Source organism: Hesperophylax consimilis, chromosome 19 (assembly GCF_061612785.1).
Source record: "Hesperophylax consimilis isolate HC1 chromosome 19, BYU_Hcon_1.0, whole genome shotgun sequence".
NCBI lineage: Eukaryota > Metazoa > Arthropoda > Insecta > Trichoptera > Limnephilidae > Hesperophylax > Hesperophylax consimilis.
Genome location: NC_142854.1, coordinates 23229759 through 23245083, shown reverse-complemented (window position 1 = coordinate 23245083; position 15325 = coordinate 23229759). Strand labels below are relative to the sequence as shown.

The 15325-nt window shown below is 42.0% G+C and overlaps 1 protein-coding gene across 2 annotated transcripts; it reads left to right on the top strand.

Moving 5' to 3' along the window:
- The first annotated feature begins 10479 nt into the window (after positions 1-10479).
- LOC149415019 (uncharacterized) lies at positions 10480-14432 on the top strand. 2 transcript variants are annotated; one of them, XM_089643143.1, is made up of 6 exons: positions 10480-11311; positions 11390-11479; positions 11632-11766; positions 11918-12052; positions 12204-12338; positions 12489-14432. In XM_089643143.1, the coding sequence occupies exons 1-6, from the start codon at positions 11104-11106 to the stop codon at positions 14384-14386; spliced, it is 2601 nt and encodes an 866-aa protein (XP_089499269.1). In that variant the 5' UTR covers positions 10480-11103; the 3' UTR covers positions 14387-14432. The 2 variants fall into 2 exon arrangements, with proteins under 2 accessions (XP_089499269.1, XP_089499268.1); XM_089643142.1 differs by having other exon boundaries at positions 10480-11479.
- The last annotated feature ends 893 nt before the right edge of the window (positions 14433-15325 follow it).

The window sequence follows — 15325 nt, the reverse complement described above, 5'->3', positions numbered from 1 at the left end:
AATAATATTATTCTCACAGTGATTTTATTCCGGTCATTTGTCTGAAAATATTGTGTAGAGATTATTACTATAAACCTATCGCACGAGTTTAAAGCTAAATGTATATAACAATGTATGTTTTTTTTAGAAGTGGAACTATTTAAGTTAAATAAATATGTTTTATGCACAGGGACTGATTTTTATCATCATAATACATATTTACTTATAACATTACATACCCATAAGTGCTTTTACATGCATATTATGGATATTTTAATGTACAAAAAAATATTTTGAACAGTGCCTTGTGTTTTGATTTGTTTTTAATCTTACTAAACAGCATTTTTATCGCCAAGGGCCATTTCTTAGTGTAACGGACGTAGTTGACCACATTATTTGATTTCATAAAATTTGTTTTACTTTTATAAAATGTGCCTACCCCACGCCACTGGCAAAATCACCAATCCCCGCCACTGGCCATTTTGTTCCCGGCCGCTTGAAAAACTTTGTCTACGAACGGCATCGATACCGCGTCGCCGATGGTGATCGATGGTGGATCGATGTCCAGCATTTTTTCTATGTAAAATTTACTAGGAAAAATCAATTTTTAAATATTGCAAATGTTTATATTTTACTTGTTCATCCCCTCGGCGGTAGTCAAATAAACACTATTTTCGATATACTACCGCTGAGGAGATATTAAAAAAGCTGTTTTTCACACATATGTACAACCAATTTTGAACAATATTTTTTACCTTTTTTGCGTGTACAAAAATCCAGGAACCTCGTAGCATAGTGAATCTTATCTCTTTCTGAGCGCTATGTTACGGGGGACCTGGGAAAAATGCTAACTTAACATGTTTTACAAATTTGATCGCTTTGAGATCATATTTACACATTTATTTACAAACATTTCTTATTTTTTATCGTATCTTGACAAACAAAAAATCTAGTTGTCAAGATACACATTCTTATAACTACTATGCATTTAAACTATGTAATTGTTATTCATGTAAGCGTTCAAAATCTTTTCTAACTCGCAAATTTAAGCGACTACTTTCACCAGTGCTGCCGACAAAATGAATATGCAACATTTTGTCGGGGCCTATAAACTCATTGTTGGCGCGGGTACAATCCCCCACCACTTTTGGGCTCCCAGCCCAATGTCGGGCGCGAGTCAGGCTAATCAAATATAAGCAGCCACATAATTGAAAATAAATTAGTTCATCTTTACCACCGAAACCAAGCGTTTTATTTATCTACAAGTGACTCCTGCCCAACATCTGCCTCACCTCGCCAAGTCTTCTGCTCCAAGATCTTCTGGTGTTACCTCCTCAAGACAAGCTGGCCCTCCTCTGGAAAACCGCCAACACCAGAAGCGAGCAGAGACGACAGCACACCCAGTGCCCGACATTCACCAAGCCTGGGTGCGGGAGGCAGATTTCATCAAATATTACTACTATCATCATCATCGGCCGTAAAGGAGCATTCTCATCGGTTGAAGACACGGTTTGGACCCGGCGCCGAAATCTACAGTCTTGTGCGGACTCCTGTCCAGTACAAGTGGTCCTTCGAGCCGGATTCTCACACGCCTTCAACCAGGATGTCTCCAACCTTACGGTCGAGCCGGATCCAAGACGATGGATCCTCAACACCATCTGCAGATGCCCTGGACGCTGTGTCTCAGGCCACGGCTGTGGTTCACGTCACGCCTGACGTAACCCCCATGCCCACGCCCAGCACTACTCCTGACATGGCACCACCTGCAGATCATGACTCACCGCCCTCCATATCTCAAGAGGATGCGATGGAGTCATTGCGACAACAGCTTCGCAGTCAAACCGAGCACATTGAGAGACTCAAAGCAGCTGGACCCGTACTCCTGGAAGGGTACCCTGCTCAAGGAGGACCCTGGCGCTTCCAAGGGTACAGCCCTGGATGGGTGCAGCCCGGCCAACCGAGCCTGGTGCCTCTGGTGGACCAGAGGTACTCAGCAGCGGCGCAGCCGGTCCCCCGCCCTCGCCACCCTGGCCCAATGCAGGGTGGCCAAACATGATGCAGCCTGGACCCTCTGGCCCCGTACCGCCCGCCCCTCTGATAGAACAGAGGCAAGCCGTACGTGAAGTGCCAGCTGGACCTGTACCTCTGGTGGACCAGAGGTACGCATCACATGCGCAGCAAGAGCCAGCAGGCCCTGCGCAACCAGCACCCTGGACCATTCAGGGATGCCCAAACATAATGCAGCCTGGACCCTCTGGCCCCGTACCGCCCGCCCCTCTGATAGAACAGAGGCAAGCCGTACGTGAAGTGCCAGCCGGACCTGTACCTCTGGTGGACCAGAGGTACGCATCACGTGCGCAGCAAGAGCCAGCAGGCCCTGCGCAACCAGCACCCTGGACCATTCAGGGATGCCCAGTACTGATGCAGCCTGTACCTCATGGCCCTGAGCTGCCCGTACCTCTGCCCCACCCGGGGTACCCAGCGCCGATGCCAGGATCACCTGCCGGACTGCTGGAGCAGTGGGACGTGCCCTGGACACAGCCTGGACCACCTGGACCATTTGGACCATCTGGACCATCTGGACATGTGCTGCCCGTACCACTGCGCGAACACGAGTATGGCGTGCCGGCACGGCCAGATGGCCCGCCCACAGCCAGTACCAGCTCCATGCCGAGATTCCCGCCCCAACCTACGGCGGATGAGACGGCCCAACATACCAGAGCCTGGGTTCAGCATGATGGCAGTCCCATGGCTCAGCTGGCCTCCGCCCTGACAGAAGCCATCAGAGCTTCAAGGGCTCAGGACAGCCCCCGTCCCACAATCGAGGACGATCCACGAATGGCGGCCCTTATTGCCAGACAATCAATGGCCAAGGACCTGCCTCCATTCTCTGGAGATCCACTGGAGTGGCCCACCTGGAGGGCACAGTTTACCCAGTCCACCTCCACATGTCGGATGACCACCAGCGAAAATTTGATCCGCCTACAGCGGGCCCTCAAGGGGAAAGCCCGAGAAGCCGTCGGCCCCCTTCTGATGGACCCTGCTCAGGTTCCGGAGATCCTGGCAGTCCTGGAGCAGAGATTTGGAGGGACTACTTCACTCGCTGCTCTGATGCTGGACAAAGTGAAGAAGCTGCCCCACCTCACAATTGAGGCCTCTCTGGAGGATATCGCAGACTTCTCTGGCACAGTTCAAAACCTGGTGGCATCACTCCGCTCCCTCAACAATGATGGCTACCTGACGAATCCAGCGCTGCTCAGTGACATCGCGGGGAAGATGCCGCCCACCTTGCGGTTGGCGTGGCTGATGGAAGTGCGGCACTACGAGGCCTCCGCTACCATTTGCCAGTTTGCCGCCTTCCTGAAGACCGTCGCGAACGCCATCCCGAAGTCCGGTTTGGTTGACCCCGCGAGGTCCCGCCCACGCCGTGAACATTCGTTCTCAATAACGGAACAGTTTTCGCGAAAAAACAGTGCTCAAAATCGTGAAACATGTGACGAAAACCGTTTCGAGAACACGTCCGCCGCGTCAGAACAGTTTTGGCGAAAAAACAGTGCGCGCCAACGTGATACCTGTGACAGTTTCATAAATACGTCTGCCGAGTCAGAAAAGTTTTCGCGAAAAAACAATTCGAACAAAAGTGACACTTGTGACAACAGTTTAAACACGTCTGCCGCGTCAGAACGGTTTTTATCGCGAAAAAACAATACTTATAACAACAATTCTAGTGAAAAACAACAGTTCGCGAAAATTAATCGAAAGCCCCAAATTTTGTCTGGTAATAATCGAATGCCCCAAATTTTGTCTGGTAATAATCGAGAAAATAATCGAAGCGGGGAAAAAGTGCAAAACAGTTACGGTGAAGTTCGCGAGTTCGATAACCGCGCCGGGTGTGTCCAGTGCGGTGAAAATGGCCACCAACTTAGCGAATGTCGCACTTTCGCCGCGAAAGACTTAAAATATCGTTTTGAAACAGTGAACGACGCCGGTTTGTGCCGATTGTGTCTCAATGGCAAACATTATACAAAACAGTGCAAAGTTAGTGAATGGTGCGGCGTGGGGGAGTGCAGATCCCCCCACCACCGACTTCTTCACAACTATAATAACAATCGTGATAATGACATTACTGTGGCAGATGTTCACAATATGTGACGCCACACCGAAAGTGCCGTGTTAAAAGTGGTGGGAGTCATATTGTCGGGCCCGAAGCGGCAGATTAAAACCTTTGCGCTTCTGGACGAGGGCTCAACAGTCACCCTTATTGACGCCACCACAGCACAAAAACTCGGCGCTACCGGACCTACCCGTGAGCTACGGCTACACGGAGCGAAGAACATGAGCTCATCAGACATAACGTCCCGCCGCGTGCCAATTACTCTACGCGGCGCCGGAATGGCTGATGAGTTTATTATCAAAGCCAATACCATCAAGCAGCTCAGCCTTCCTGTACAGAGGTACCACGGAACTGATACAGGCGGCCGTACGAGGAGTACCAGCTGGATCTGTGCCAGCACCTTTGCAGAGAAGACCACCCAGGCACCATGCCCGGTGGCATTCTACCATGCCCCATGGACCATCTGGACCCGTACCGCGAGCACCTCTGATACAGGCGGCCGTACGAGGAGTACCAGCTGGATCTGTGCCAGCATCTTTGCAGAGAAGACCACCCAGGCACCATGCCCGGTGGCATTCTACCACGCCCCATGGACCATCTGGCCCCGTACCGCGAGCACCTCTTATACAGGCGGCCGTACGAGGAGTACCAGCTGGATCTGTGCCTGAAAATGGTACGAGAAAATCAGTCGGCCCCGCGAATGGGTCTCCCAGGCACATTGAAGTAAGGCGCCAAAACGTTGGCCTTACTTCAACTGTGGCAGAGACACTGCCCGACATCAAGAAATTTTCCTCATTTAATTATCTTATTCTAACTACCTGCCGGATACATCGTTCTATTAAAAGGTGTCGTGGAAAAAGCCACGAACAACCTGATAATCATTTAAGAACCGATGAAATCAAGGAAGCAGAGGCCCGATGGGCAAGAAAATGTCAAGAAGAAACATTTTATCGTGATATAAATGCGCTCCAGAAAGGAGATCCACTACCAAGTGACAGTAGGCTCAAAGCCTTGAGCCCCTTCCTTGGACCTGACGGCCTACTGAGGATGAACTCAAGAATACGAGCCCTCAGTAACGTGCCCCAAGCAGTGCGGACACCAATAATTTTGGATGGTGATCATGCATATGCACGACTTCTGGTGAGACGTCATCACCAGGAAGCCGATCACCCAAATAAGGAGAGAACAATGGCTGAGGTGCGAGGCAGCTACCATGTGCTGCGACTGCGAACAAATATTCGCAAGATCGCCCACAACTGCCCCACCTGCAAGATGCGCAGGAGCAAGCCAGCCCCCCCTCTGATGGGGCCCTTGCCGCCATCAAGGCTAGCCCACCATGTTCCTCCATTCACCCCTGCTGCAGACGGCCGAGTGAGGACCGCCCAGATCCAGACGAGCACCGGATTTTACGTCCACAACGCTGAAATACTGATAGAATAGTGACAAAACTCCCACCTGAAGCTTGTACTATGAAGATAGCAATCCGTTTGTTAAGATAGGGGAATTTATCAAATGGAACTCGCGTTTCTGCACAGAGTAGAAAAGTTTTTTCAAGTATTTTGAGCTTCAAACCAGAGGTGGCTGCCAAATTCAACATTGAGGCCCACTTGCGATTTATACAGAGTCAGAAAATGTGTACTGTTAAAGTATATGTGGGCCCTGTACAGAACACCCGGCTTCTGAGAGGCTTACTTGACTGGCTTCGATGGAGCCCCCGTGCCTTAGCTGGTCACTTAAAGTAACACCAAGTATATCAATGTAACGCATTTTGATAAGCATAATATGTTTATCACGTCTATGCGGTTCTTGAAGAGGCCTGGATTATATGAAGGAGGAAAAACAGATGCCGGTAGCTCGTTTGACATGCGAAGCATCTTGCACAAAAACGAGTCGAAGAAACGGCCCGTTCTCATGAAGCCAACATCAACTTTGAACGGGTGTTCCGCTTGTGTACGTCGACTTTCACGCACGAGCACCAGTGAATTAAGGATCAATGCTGCAAGCTCTTTAGTGCCGGCTCCATCAAAATACCCGTAGAACAAACTCAGCATATCCACAGTGTATGGTCTTTTAACAATGGATCGTCAATCAGACGGACCGGAGTCCTTGTCCGAGCCGGTCTGTTAAACTTACTCCAAGCATTTCGATGGAGTCTTTATTGGGGAGGGTAGGTCCTTCCATATCTTACATTATTATACAAATAAAATTATTAAGGCACATTTTTTTCATTTTTGAAATAACCCCAATGATATAAGTACAGTATTATAGTGATATAGTATCCACCAGTATAACAATAAACTGTTGCAGCACATTCAAATGCTTCCGCCCCTGAGTTTGGTTCGCTGATTTGCACCGTGGGCGCTTTTACCATCTTTGTCGACCAAGCAGGGATCTACGCTTCACGATTGGTTTGCAGTACCGCCAACAATTTATAGAATATTTGTAGTCATGTAATATAAATCCAAAATCTCTTGATAAGCGCGGAGAAAGAATACATTTCTAGAATTTTAAAATATCTCATTACGTTACTTGTATGATTTTTGAGGCACGAATTTACTAAATATATTCATATAGCATTATTCAAACATTATTTTTTAAATGATTTGGTGATACATTTTATAAAAACATTAGGAAATGATAATAAATTTCTAAGAGAACATATAAAATTCGGCTATGCAGAATCTATACTCTATACTATCCTTTTGAAGGACGTACGTGATTTTACGCAAAAATTACTAGAAACTATTAGTTATATGAGTAATTAACCCAATGGATAAAATGAAATGTATTATGTTGGACTTATCGACCATTACTATTTCTAATGTATGTAAATGACATTTTCCAACAGAAAATCAAAGGTGAATTAATCTCTTATGCTGATGATACTGTTTTATTAATAAAAGGTCAAACATGGGAACTAGTTAACAAACTTGCAAATGAAAGTATTAATATCTTAAAATCATGGTTTGATAATAACCTACTCACACTTAATGCCAAAAAAACAACAAATGTATTATTTTCGCTACAAAAAATACCTAAACACAAAGTAAATATCATAATCCATGATGAAAATTGTGACAATGTCAACTGTAAACTACTTAATCCTATTTGTACTGTAATCAACTCTTCTTCTGAAATTAAATATATTGGTGTGATCATCGATGAAAATCTGAAATGGAAAAGCCATATTACGGAGTTAGTAAAGAGAATAAGGAAATGTATATATATATTTGTTAGGTTAAGAAATATTTTAAATGTGAAAACACAAAAAAATGTATATTATGCTCTTGTCCACTCTCTGCTTATTTACAGAATCATAGGTTGGGGAGGATCTTATATAAACAACCTAAACTCAGTAAAAGTCTCGCAAAAAATTATTATAAAGGTAATACTTTTAAAAAAACTCTACTTTCCCAACAAAATTGCTTTTTAAATTGTTTCCAGTACCAAATATTAATGATATATTTAAGCAAACTTCCATTATAAAAATGTGTAAAGAAAAAAATAACACAGAATATCAAGAATTTTACAAACTCATGAGAAATGGAAATCAATTTATTACGCCAATCTTTAAAACAACTCAAATGCAAAACCATTATATTTACCAAGCCATAAAAAACTACAATAATCTCCCTTCCGAATTGCGCTGTATTACGAACCAACAAGAACAAATAAATAAAATCAAACTTTTTTTCCAAAAAAACTTGTATAAAAAAAAAAAATATATATATATATATATGTAAAAAATAGTAACAGGCAGGAATTATGGTCAACTGACCACCTGTAAAAGTGTTTTGCCCGGGTCGGGAATAAATTTAAACTCGTAACATTAAATAAAGTACAAATGCAGTTTTGTGCAACCAAAACCATGCGTCTGTTATTCTGAAGACTCCATCAAGCCCCAAACTATTCTCAACATGGTCCTTCGAGCCGGATGGATATAATCAGAGGATTTATCGGAAAAATGAACCAGCACCAAACAAAAGGCTTTTGATGAAAAAAAAATTGATGCCAATTCCAGAAGAAATTCAGATGAGTAACCTTGTGCCTTCCTATCTTTTTAATCATTTCCAAGTTCAAACAAGCTATGTTTTACTGTGTATTTTGCTAATATAATAATTTGAAAAGAAAAAAAACGGCTACCCACAGCATAGATGCAAGTCATTGTGTATTATTATTGTTGGTTTTTTAAGGTTAGGTAGCTCAAACATATTATTTGTAAGAATTTGTCAAGGTACGGCTGGATTTGGTTATTTCATTATTTGTGGTTTCAATTATAATACGATTGCGCAGAAAATATTAAAGGAACATTTTTTTTTTGGTTTTTACGCAATTAAGATGGATAATATGAAATCGCTAATCGCCAAACGAGGAGTTTTAAAAGGTTCGGGGATTCAATAAATAGTTTATCGGTAAACGAGATCCAAATTAGGTACGAAAAAATTGAAAACGTATTAAACCAGTTTGAATTAATTCAAGATCAAATAGAATCTCTACCAGATTCTGACGACATCGAGAATAATTCCCAAAGGGAAAGTTTTGAGAATCAATATTATTCGATTTTAGCGAAAGCAAAAGAAATGTTACAATCCGTTGAGCAAAACAAGGTAGCAATAAAACTTCCTAACCTCCAATTAAGGGAATTCAATGGTGATCAAAAAACATGGGTAAACTTCTTAGAGACATTCAAGACACTGGTGCATAATAATCAAACGTTAAATAATGTGCAAAAATTCTATTATCTGCAATCCTGCTTAAAGGGGAATGCAGCGAAAGTGATCGCCAATTTCGAAGTATCAGATTTAAATTACGTGTCAGCCTGGGAATTGTTGCAACAAAGATTTGCAAATTTGCGAACTACCGTTCATAATCATATACAAGCTTTGTTTCAACTTAAAGAAATGAAACAAGAGGATCCGGTAGCCATGCGCTATTTAATTGATGAGACTAATGTGAACCTAAAGGCTCTGCAAAATTTAGGCTTAAAAATCGATCAATGGGATGCATTAATTATTTATATAGTTTCTAATAAATTAGACGCAATATCGCGAAAGCATTGGGAACAAACAACATTAGAAGAAGAATTACCAACGTTAGGAGAATTTCTCAAATGTCTAACGTCAAGGGCGCAAGTTTTAGAATTAATGTTACATACAGAATCGAAAAAAAATGTTACCTACCCGAAAATAAATGGCGGCAACAATAACATTCCTAGAAAGGAATCAGTTTTCTTAGCAGCCGCCCACAATAATTGTATATGTTGTCACGATAAAGGACATAAAATTTATTATTGTAAAAAGTTTTTAAAGTTAACTTCAGGAGAGAGAAGCCAAATGATAAAGAGGTGTAGGGCCTGCTTCAAATGTTTGAGGTTAGGGCATACGGCCTCATATTGTAAAATTAATATGCAATGCAAGCTATGTGGTAGCGATAGCCACAACACCTTATTGCATAAAGGGAATCACCCGAGTAATGATTCCGATAAAAATGGTGAAGCTCGCCCTGGAGGCGGCGACCATATGGAAACTGAACGAGTTTCAGTGTCCAACCACTCCACCTTGGTGAAGGCGGAAAAAACTGTGTTATTGTCGACAGCAATCATAGGAGTGTTGGATCGCAATAATGAAATGCATAAAGCAAGGGTATTAATTGATTCAGGAGCCCAATCAAATTTTATGTGAGAAAAGTTCGCAATAAAATTGAATTTGAAGTGTGAAAGCATAAACAAACCCGTGTCGGGTATACATAACAACGTGACCCATATAAAGAAACGTGTTGCAATTAAAATGAAATCTTTAAAAACAAATTATAAACAAGATATCACATGTCTAATATTGCAGGAAATAACTACAAATTTACCGCAAGCAACGGTGGCCAGGAAGGATTTCAAGCTTCCGCCGGGATTGGAATTGGCGGATCCAAACTTCAACATAGCAGCACCAATTGATATACTGTTGGGCGCTGAGAGTTTTTGGGAGATCTTGAAGAATGATCGGCTAAGATTGGATACCGGACCTACGCTCCAAAGGACAGAATTAGGATGGATCATCTCGGGCCCAATCAACGCTCACCATAAAAAAAGGCCAGTACCAGAAATCTGTAGTTTATCAATAAACTCATTGTCAAATCAAGTTGAAAAATTTTGGAAAATGGAAGAGGTGATGCCTCCAAGTTTTTATAACCACGAGGAGAAGGCTTGTGAAGCCGACTTTGTAGCCACGCACGCCCGAGAGAGCGATGGTAGATACGTAGTGAGTTTGCCGCGCCGGCCGTGTGTCAACCAACTTGGTGACTCATTAGGCACAGCGGAAAAAAGATTCAAAGGTTTGGAAAGAAAATTTTTAATGAATCCTGAACTGAAATCTCAGTATGCTCAATTTATGAAAGAATATCGTCGCCGTAGATGTCAAGAGAGTCAAGCCACAAATTTGGCGAAAATGAGTTAAGTATGCAGAAGTGTTTGAAAACCTTCAAAGTTGCCGTGGTCAAAAGATTTAAGCCATAAAACACTCCGTTATTGAGTATTTTGAAATTTGCCAATAGATCTAACACACATCGATGAAAACAATCAAAGCAGTCAAAAACTACAAGCCGCATAGACTTTTGACTTTCGAATAATTTTACACAAGTTAAAGCAGTCTATGACGACAAGCCACATAGATCTTTTGACTTCCCAATAATTTAATTTTATGCGTGGCTTGACGCCATTGGCAACACAAACTTCTCTCGAAAGCGTGCGCACCTCTACTCACATTCGACAATGATTTATAGTGTTGTCTTCCTCTAACTCAGCAAAATGCCTATCGTGTCGGTTTGTTCACGCTTGCACATACGTCTGCGCCCACGACAGTATCGCGAATCGCGAACTGTCAGTTCAGTGTTCAGTGCGTCGGTCAGTGTTATTTTAATACAACATCAGTTCGGTTCGTTCAGCGATTCTGTGCTTTATTTCGTTTTGTGCCTACAAACGTTTGTACTTTCAACTTTATTTAGTGAAACAGTGATAAGAAATGAATCATTCACGCGGAAAACAAATGGTTGCAGCAGCCAGAGCTGCTTTAAATCCACCGGTTCGACATAACATATTGGAATCTTCACGTGGCAAACAAATGATTGCATCAACTAAAGCTGCTAATCCACAGAACCTAATGAGTTCTTCACGTGCTAAACAAATGGATGCAGCAGTTTTAAATCCACAGGATCAACATAACCTCAAAGGTAAGAATCTAGTTAAAAATGTTGATTCCGATTGTTTGAAAACAATGCGACAATCTGACAGTTTTACTTGTTTTGTAGATTCTGAGGGGAATGCTGTACAAGCTGGACGTGCAGAACACGACCTGAACATGCAAAATCTGGACGTCTCTCGAAGCATGTATGTGGGAGGTTAGTATTTTTATTTGTTATCAATACAATATGCATACTAGTTATTATGTTGGCTGTGTAAAACCTGTGACTATCAGAGAAGCATTTGCTTGTAAAATTCAATGTTTATCTCGGTGTTTCAAAGAAGTAAACTACTTTGTTTTGTTTTACAGGCTCTCCTCTAAATGGTGTGCAAGCTGGATGTGCAGAACACAGCCAGAACGGTGGCATGCAAGTTCCGGATGAAATTGCTGTCCCAGCATTATACGCAGAGCTCCGAAGCTTCGCTTCAAGCACGCATGCGGGAGGTCAGTATTTTTATTTGTTATTAATACTAATGCATACTAGTTATTATGTTGGCTGTGTAAAACCTGTGACTATCAGAGAAGCATTTGCTTGTAAAATTCAATGTTTATCTCGGTGTTTCAAAGAAGTAAACTACTTTGTTTTGTTTTACAGGCTCTCCTCTAAATGGTGTGCAAGCTGGATGTGCAGAACACAGCCAGAACGGTGGCATGCAAGTTCCGGATGAGATTGCTGTCCCAGCATTATACGCAGAGCTCCGAAGCTTCGCTTCAAGCACGCATGCGGGAGGTCAGTATTTTTATTTGTTATTAATACTAATGCATACTAGTTATTATGTTGGCTGTGTAAAACCTGTGACTATCAGAGAAGCATTTGCTTGTAAAATTCAATGTTTATCTCGGTGTTTCAAAGAAGTAAACTACTTTGTTTTGTTTTACAGGCTCTCCTCTAAATGGTGTGCAAGCTGGATGTGCAGAACACAGCCAGAACGGTGGCATGCAAGTTCCGGATGAGATTGCTGTCCCAGCATTATACGCAGAGCTCCGAAGCTTCGCTCCAAGCACGCATGTGGGAGGTCAGTATTTTTATTTGTTAACAATACTACTGCATACTAGTTGTTATGTTGGCTTGTAAAACCTGTGATTATCAGCGAATCATTTGCTTGTAAAATTCAATAATTATTTCAGTGTTTCAAAGAAATAAACCACTTTGTTCGGTTTTACAGACTTGAACGTGAACCTTTCCGAAAATGAAGACAATAACAGGCAAGAACATTCAAATCAACACCACGTTAATGCCTCAGGAACATCCATTTCTGAAATATTGGAAAGCAACCAACAGACAGATGATTTAAGTAGGAAACGCAAGAGAACCCCAAACCAATGGAAACGGAATTCCCAAAAGATATTGAGAATGGCAGGTAAAGAATACCAAAGCAGATCCGGAAAGACAGTTCAAGCAAGGACAATTAGAGATGTTAGCTGTAAATGCCATTATAATTGCGCATCCAAAATAGGAAAATCTCAACAGGAGCAAATGTTGGCTGACTATCTGAGTCTGGATTCCGACAGAGCGAGATGGGCCTTCATTGGTGGCAATGTAAATTGTATTCCAGTAAAACGACGATACCGTAGTGGAGACACCATCAAACGACAACATACATTCGAATATACGGTAATGTTAAATGGAGAGAGAGTCCAAGTGTGCAAAAAATTTTTTTTGGCCACCTTTGTCATCTCGGGAACAAAAGTTGAAAGTGCAATGAAAAAGTTGACTCCTTCAGGTGTCACTGAAATAGATCAGAGAGGTCGCAAGGAACCGCCAAACAAAAAATCCGAGGAAGTTAGGAATATAATCAGGGACCACATCAAGTCATTGCCCGTAGTTGCCTCGCATTACTGTCGGAGCAGCAGTAAAAGAAAATACTTGCCATCTGGTTTGAGCGAGACAAGAATTTACTTAGACTATGTTGAGTATTGTAAAGAACGTAACGTGGTACCAGAAAAGCTCGGCTTCTACAAACAAATATTTGTGACAGAATTCAATTATGGATTTCACACACCAAAAAAGGATCAGTGTGATTTTTGTACGCAGTACAAAAATAAGTCTGACGAAGAGAAGTCAAGAGACGAAGATCAATTTAATCTTCATTTAACAAGAAAAACAGAAGCAAGGGAACACAAACAAATTGACAAAGCCCAAGCTATGAATGATCCTAGCATCAGTTGCTTCACTATGGATCTGGAAAAAATATTATTGACTCCGAGCTTACAAGTGGGACAGTTATATTATACAAAAAAATTAAAAACGTATAACTTCACGGTGTATGAGCTGGCTTCCAGACAAGCAACGAATTACATGTGGCACGAAGGTGTGGGCACAAAGGGTGCTTCGGAGATCGCTACGTGTCTGTGGAACCTCTTGGTGTCATTAGGCCCCAAAAAAGTAGTGACGCTGTACTCGGACACGGCTTCTGGTCAAAATCGGAACTCAGTAGTATCCGCTATGTTCCTACGTGCAGTGGAACAGCTGCCGATTGACGTCATCAATCAAAAATTTATGGAATCAGGGCACTCAGAGATGGAGTGCGATTCTGTGCACTCCACAATAGAGGCCCGAGGAAGAAAAATAGACGTGTTCACACCAGATGGATGGTACGTTGTTGCCCGTACTGCAAAAACTTCTAAACCATACCACAAGGTTGTGGAAATGGATTATGCTGACTTCCTTAACTATAAAAAATACAGCAATAAAGTTATGACAAACAAAAATATATCAGAAAATGGAGACAAATTAAAGTGGCTCAAAGTAAAGTGGTTTCAATACCGAAAAGGTGAACCCACTACTGTTTTTTATAAGTATCAATTGAGCCGAAATGACTTTGATACCCTTAACATTCAGCGAAGACGGCTTCGAACGTTATCCTGTGCAAGCGTAGAAGTAGAAAGACTGTATTTTTCAAAGCCAAAAATAGGCCAAGACAAATTAAAGGACCTACTCAAATTGTGTGATAAAGGCAGCATTCCGTCCACCTATCATGATTTTTATAAAAATTTGCAGCCTGAGGACGGTCCATCTCGGGAGAATGATGGCTCGGAGAGTGACGGAGAAGATGGAATTTAAAAATTATTATAACATTTTTGTAATAAATATTTTCTTCAGAATCTAACTTTGTATTAATTTTTTTTATGTACCTCAGCCAACTTTATTTCAACAGGTATAAACATAGTAACCATACGATAGATTGCTTGACTATGGACCAAATTTTAAGGGATGATACAGTAGTACATTCACAGACTTAAAATGCAAAAAATGGAATGCTGATACCAATCTTAATGTGTATGGCAATGAGGCATAGAACTGGCAGAGGAAGTATACTATGAGCGTAGAATGATAGATTAGCCTGATTTATTTTGGGTTTTATGCCGTATTGCGCTACCTTCTTCTAATAATGGACACTAACGCTGTTCGACACATTGAAGAAGGTCGTAGCACAACACGGCATAATACCCCAAAAATCAATCGCTAATACTTTTGGTCGTGAAAATCTCAAATCTTGTCTGAATGAATTTTGGACAAATAAGATCTCTGAGGTGTATGTGTGGTAAAACCATGTTTTTATTGTGTGAAAAATGTGGTAATTTGCAAATAATGTAAGCGTGATGAGAAAAATTAAGAAAAGGATGGTTTGAGCGTGTGATCGGAATAACGAAGCATGTAGAGTGGATGAACAATGACATGTAGGAGGACTCCTGAGAAAAACTTGGCGCGATTAAGTGAACCAGATACTATTGTCGGGCCGTGCCATGAGTCAGAATAACTGAAGGGTTATGTATGAATGTGAATGAAGCAAGCAGTGCCAAGCTCTGTTTGGCGGTCCATCCTCTCTGCTCAACCCTTAGAGAAACAGCGCGGTGGTTAGATAGTTAATAGACTTTCCTTTAGAGTTTAGAGTATAGTCCAAAAAAAGTTAGTAATTTGTCCGCAAATTCTCAGTAGTCAACAGGCGTAAGAGGCTTAACTCTTTTGACTACCACACAAATGTACCATCTGTTTATTTCA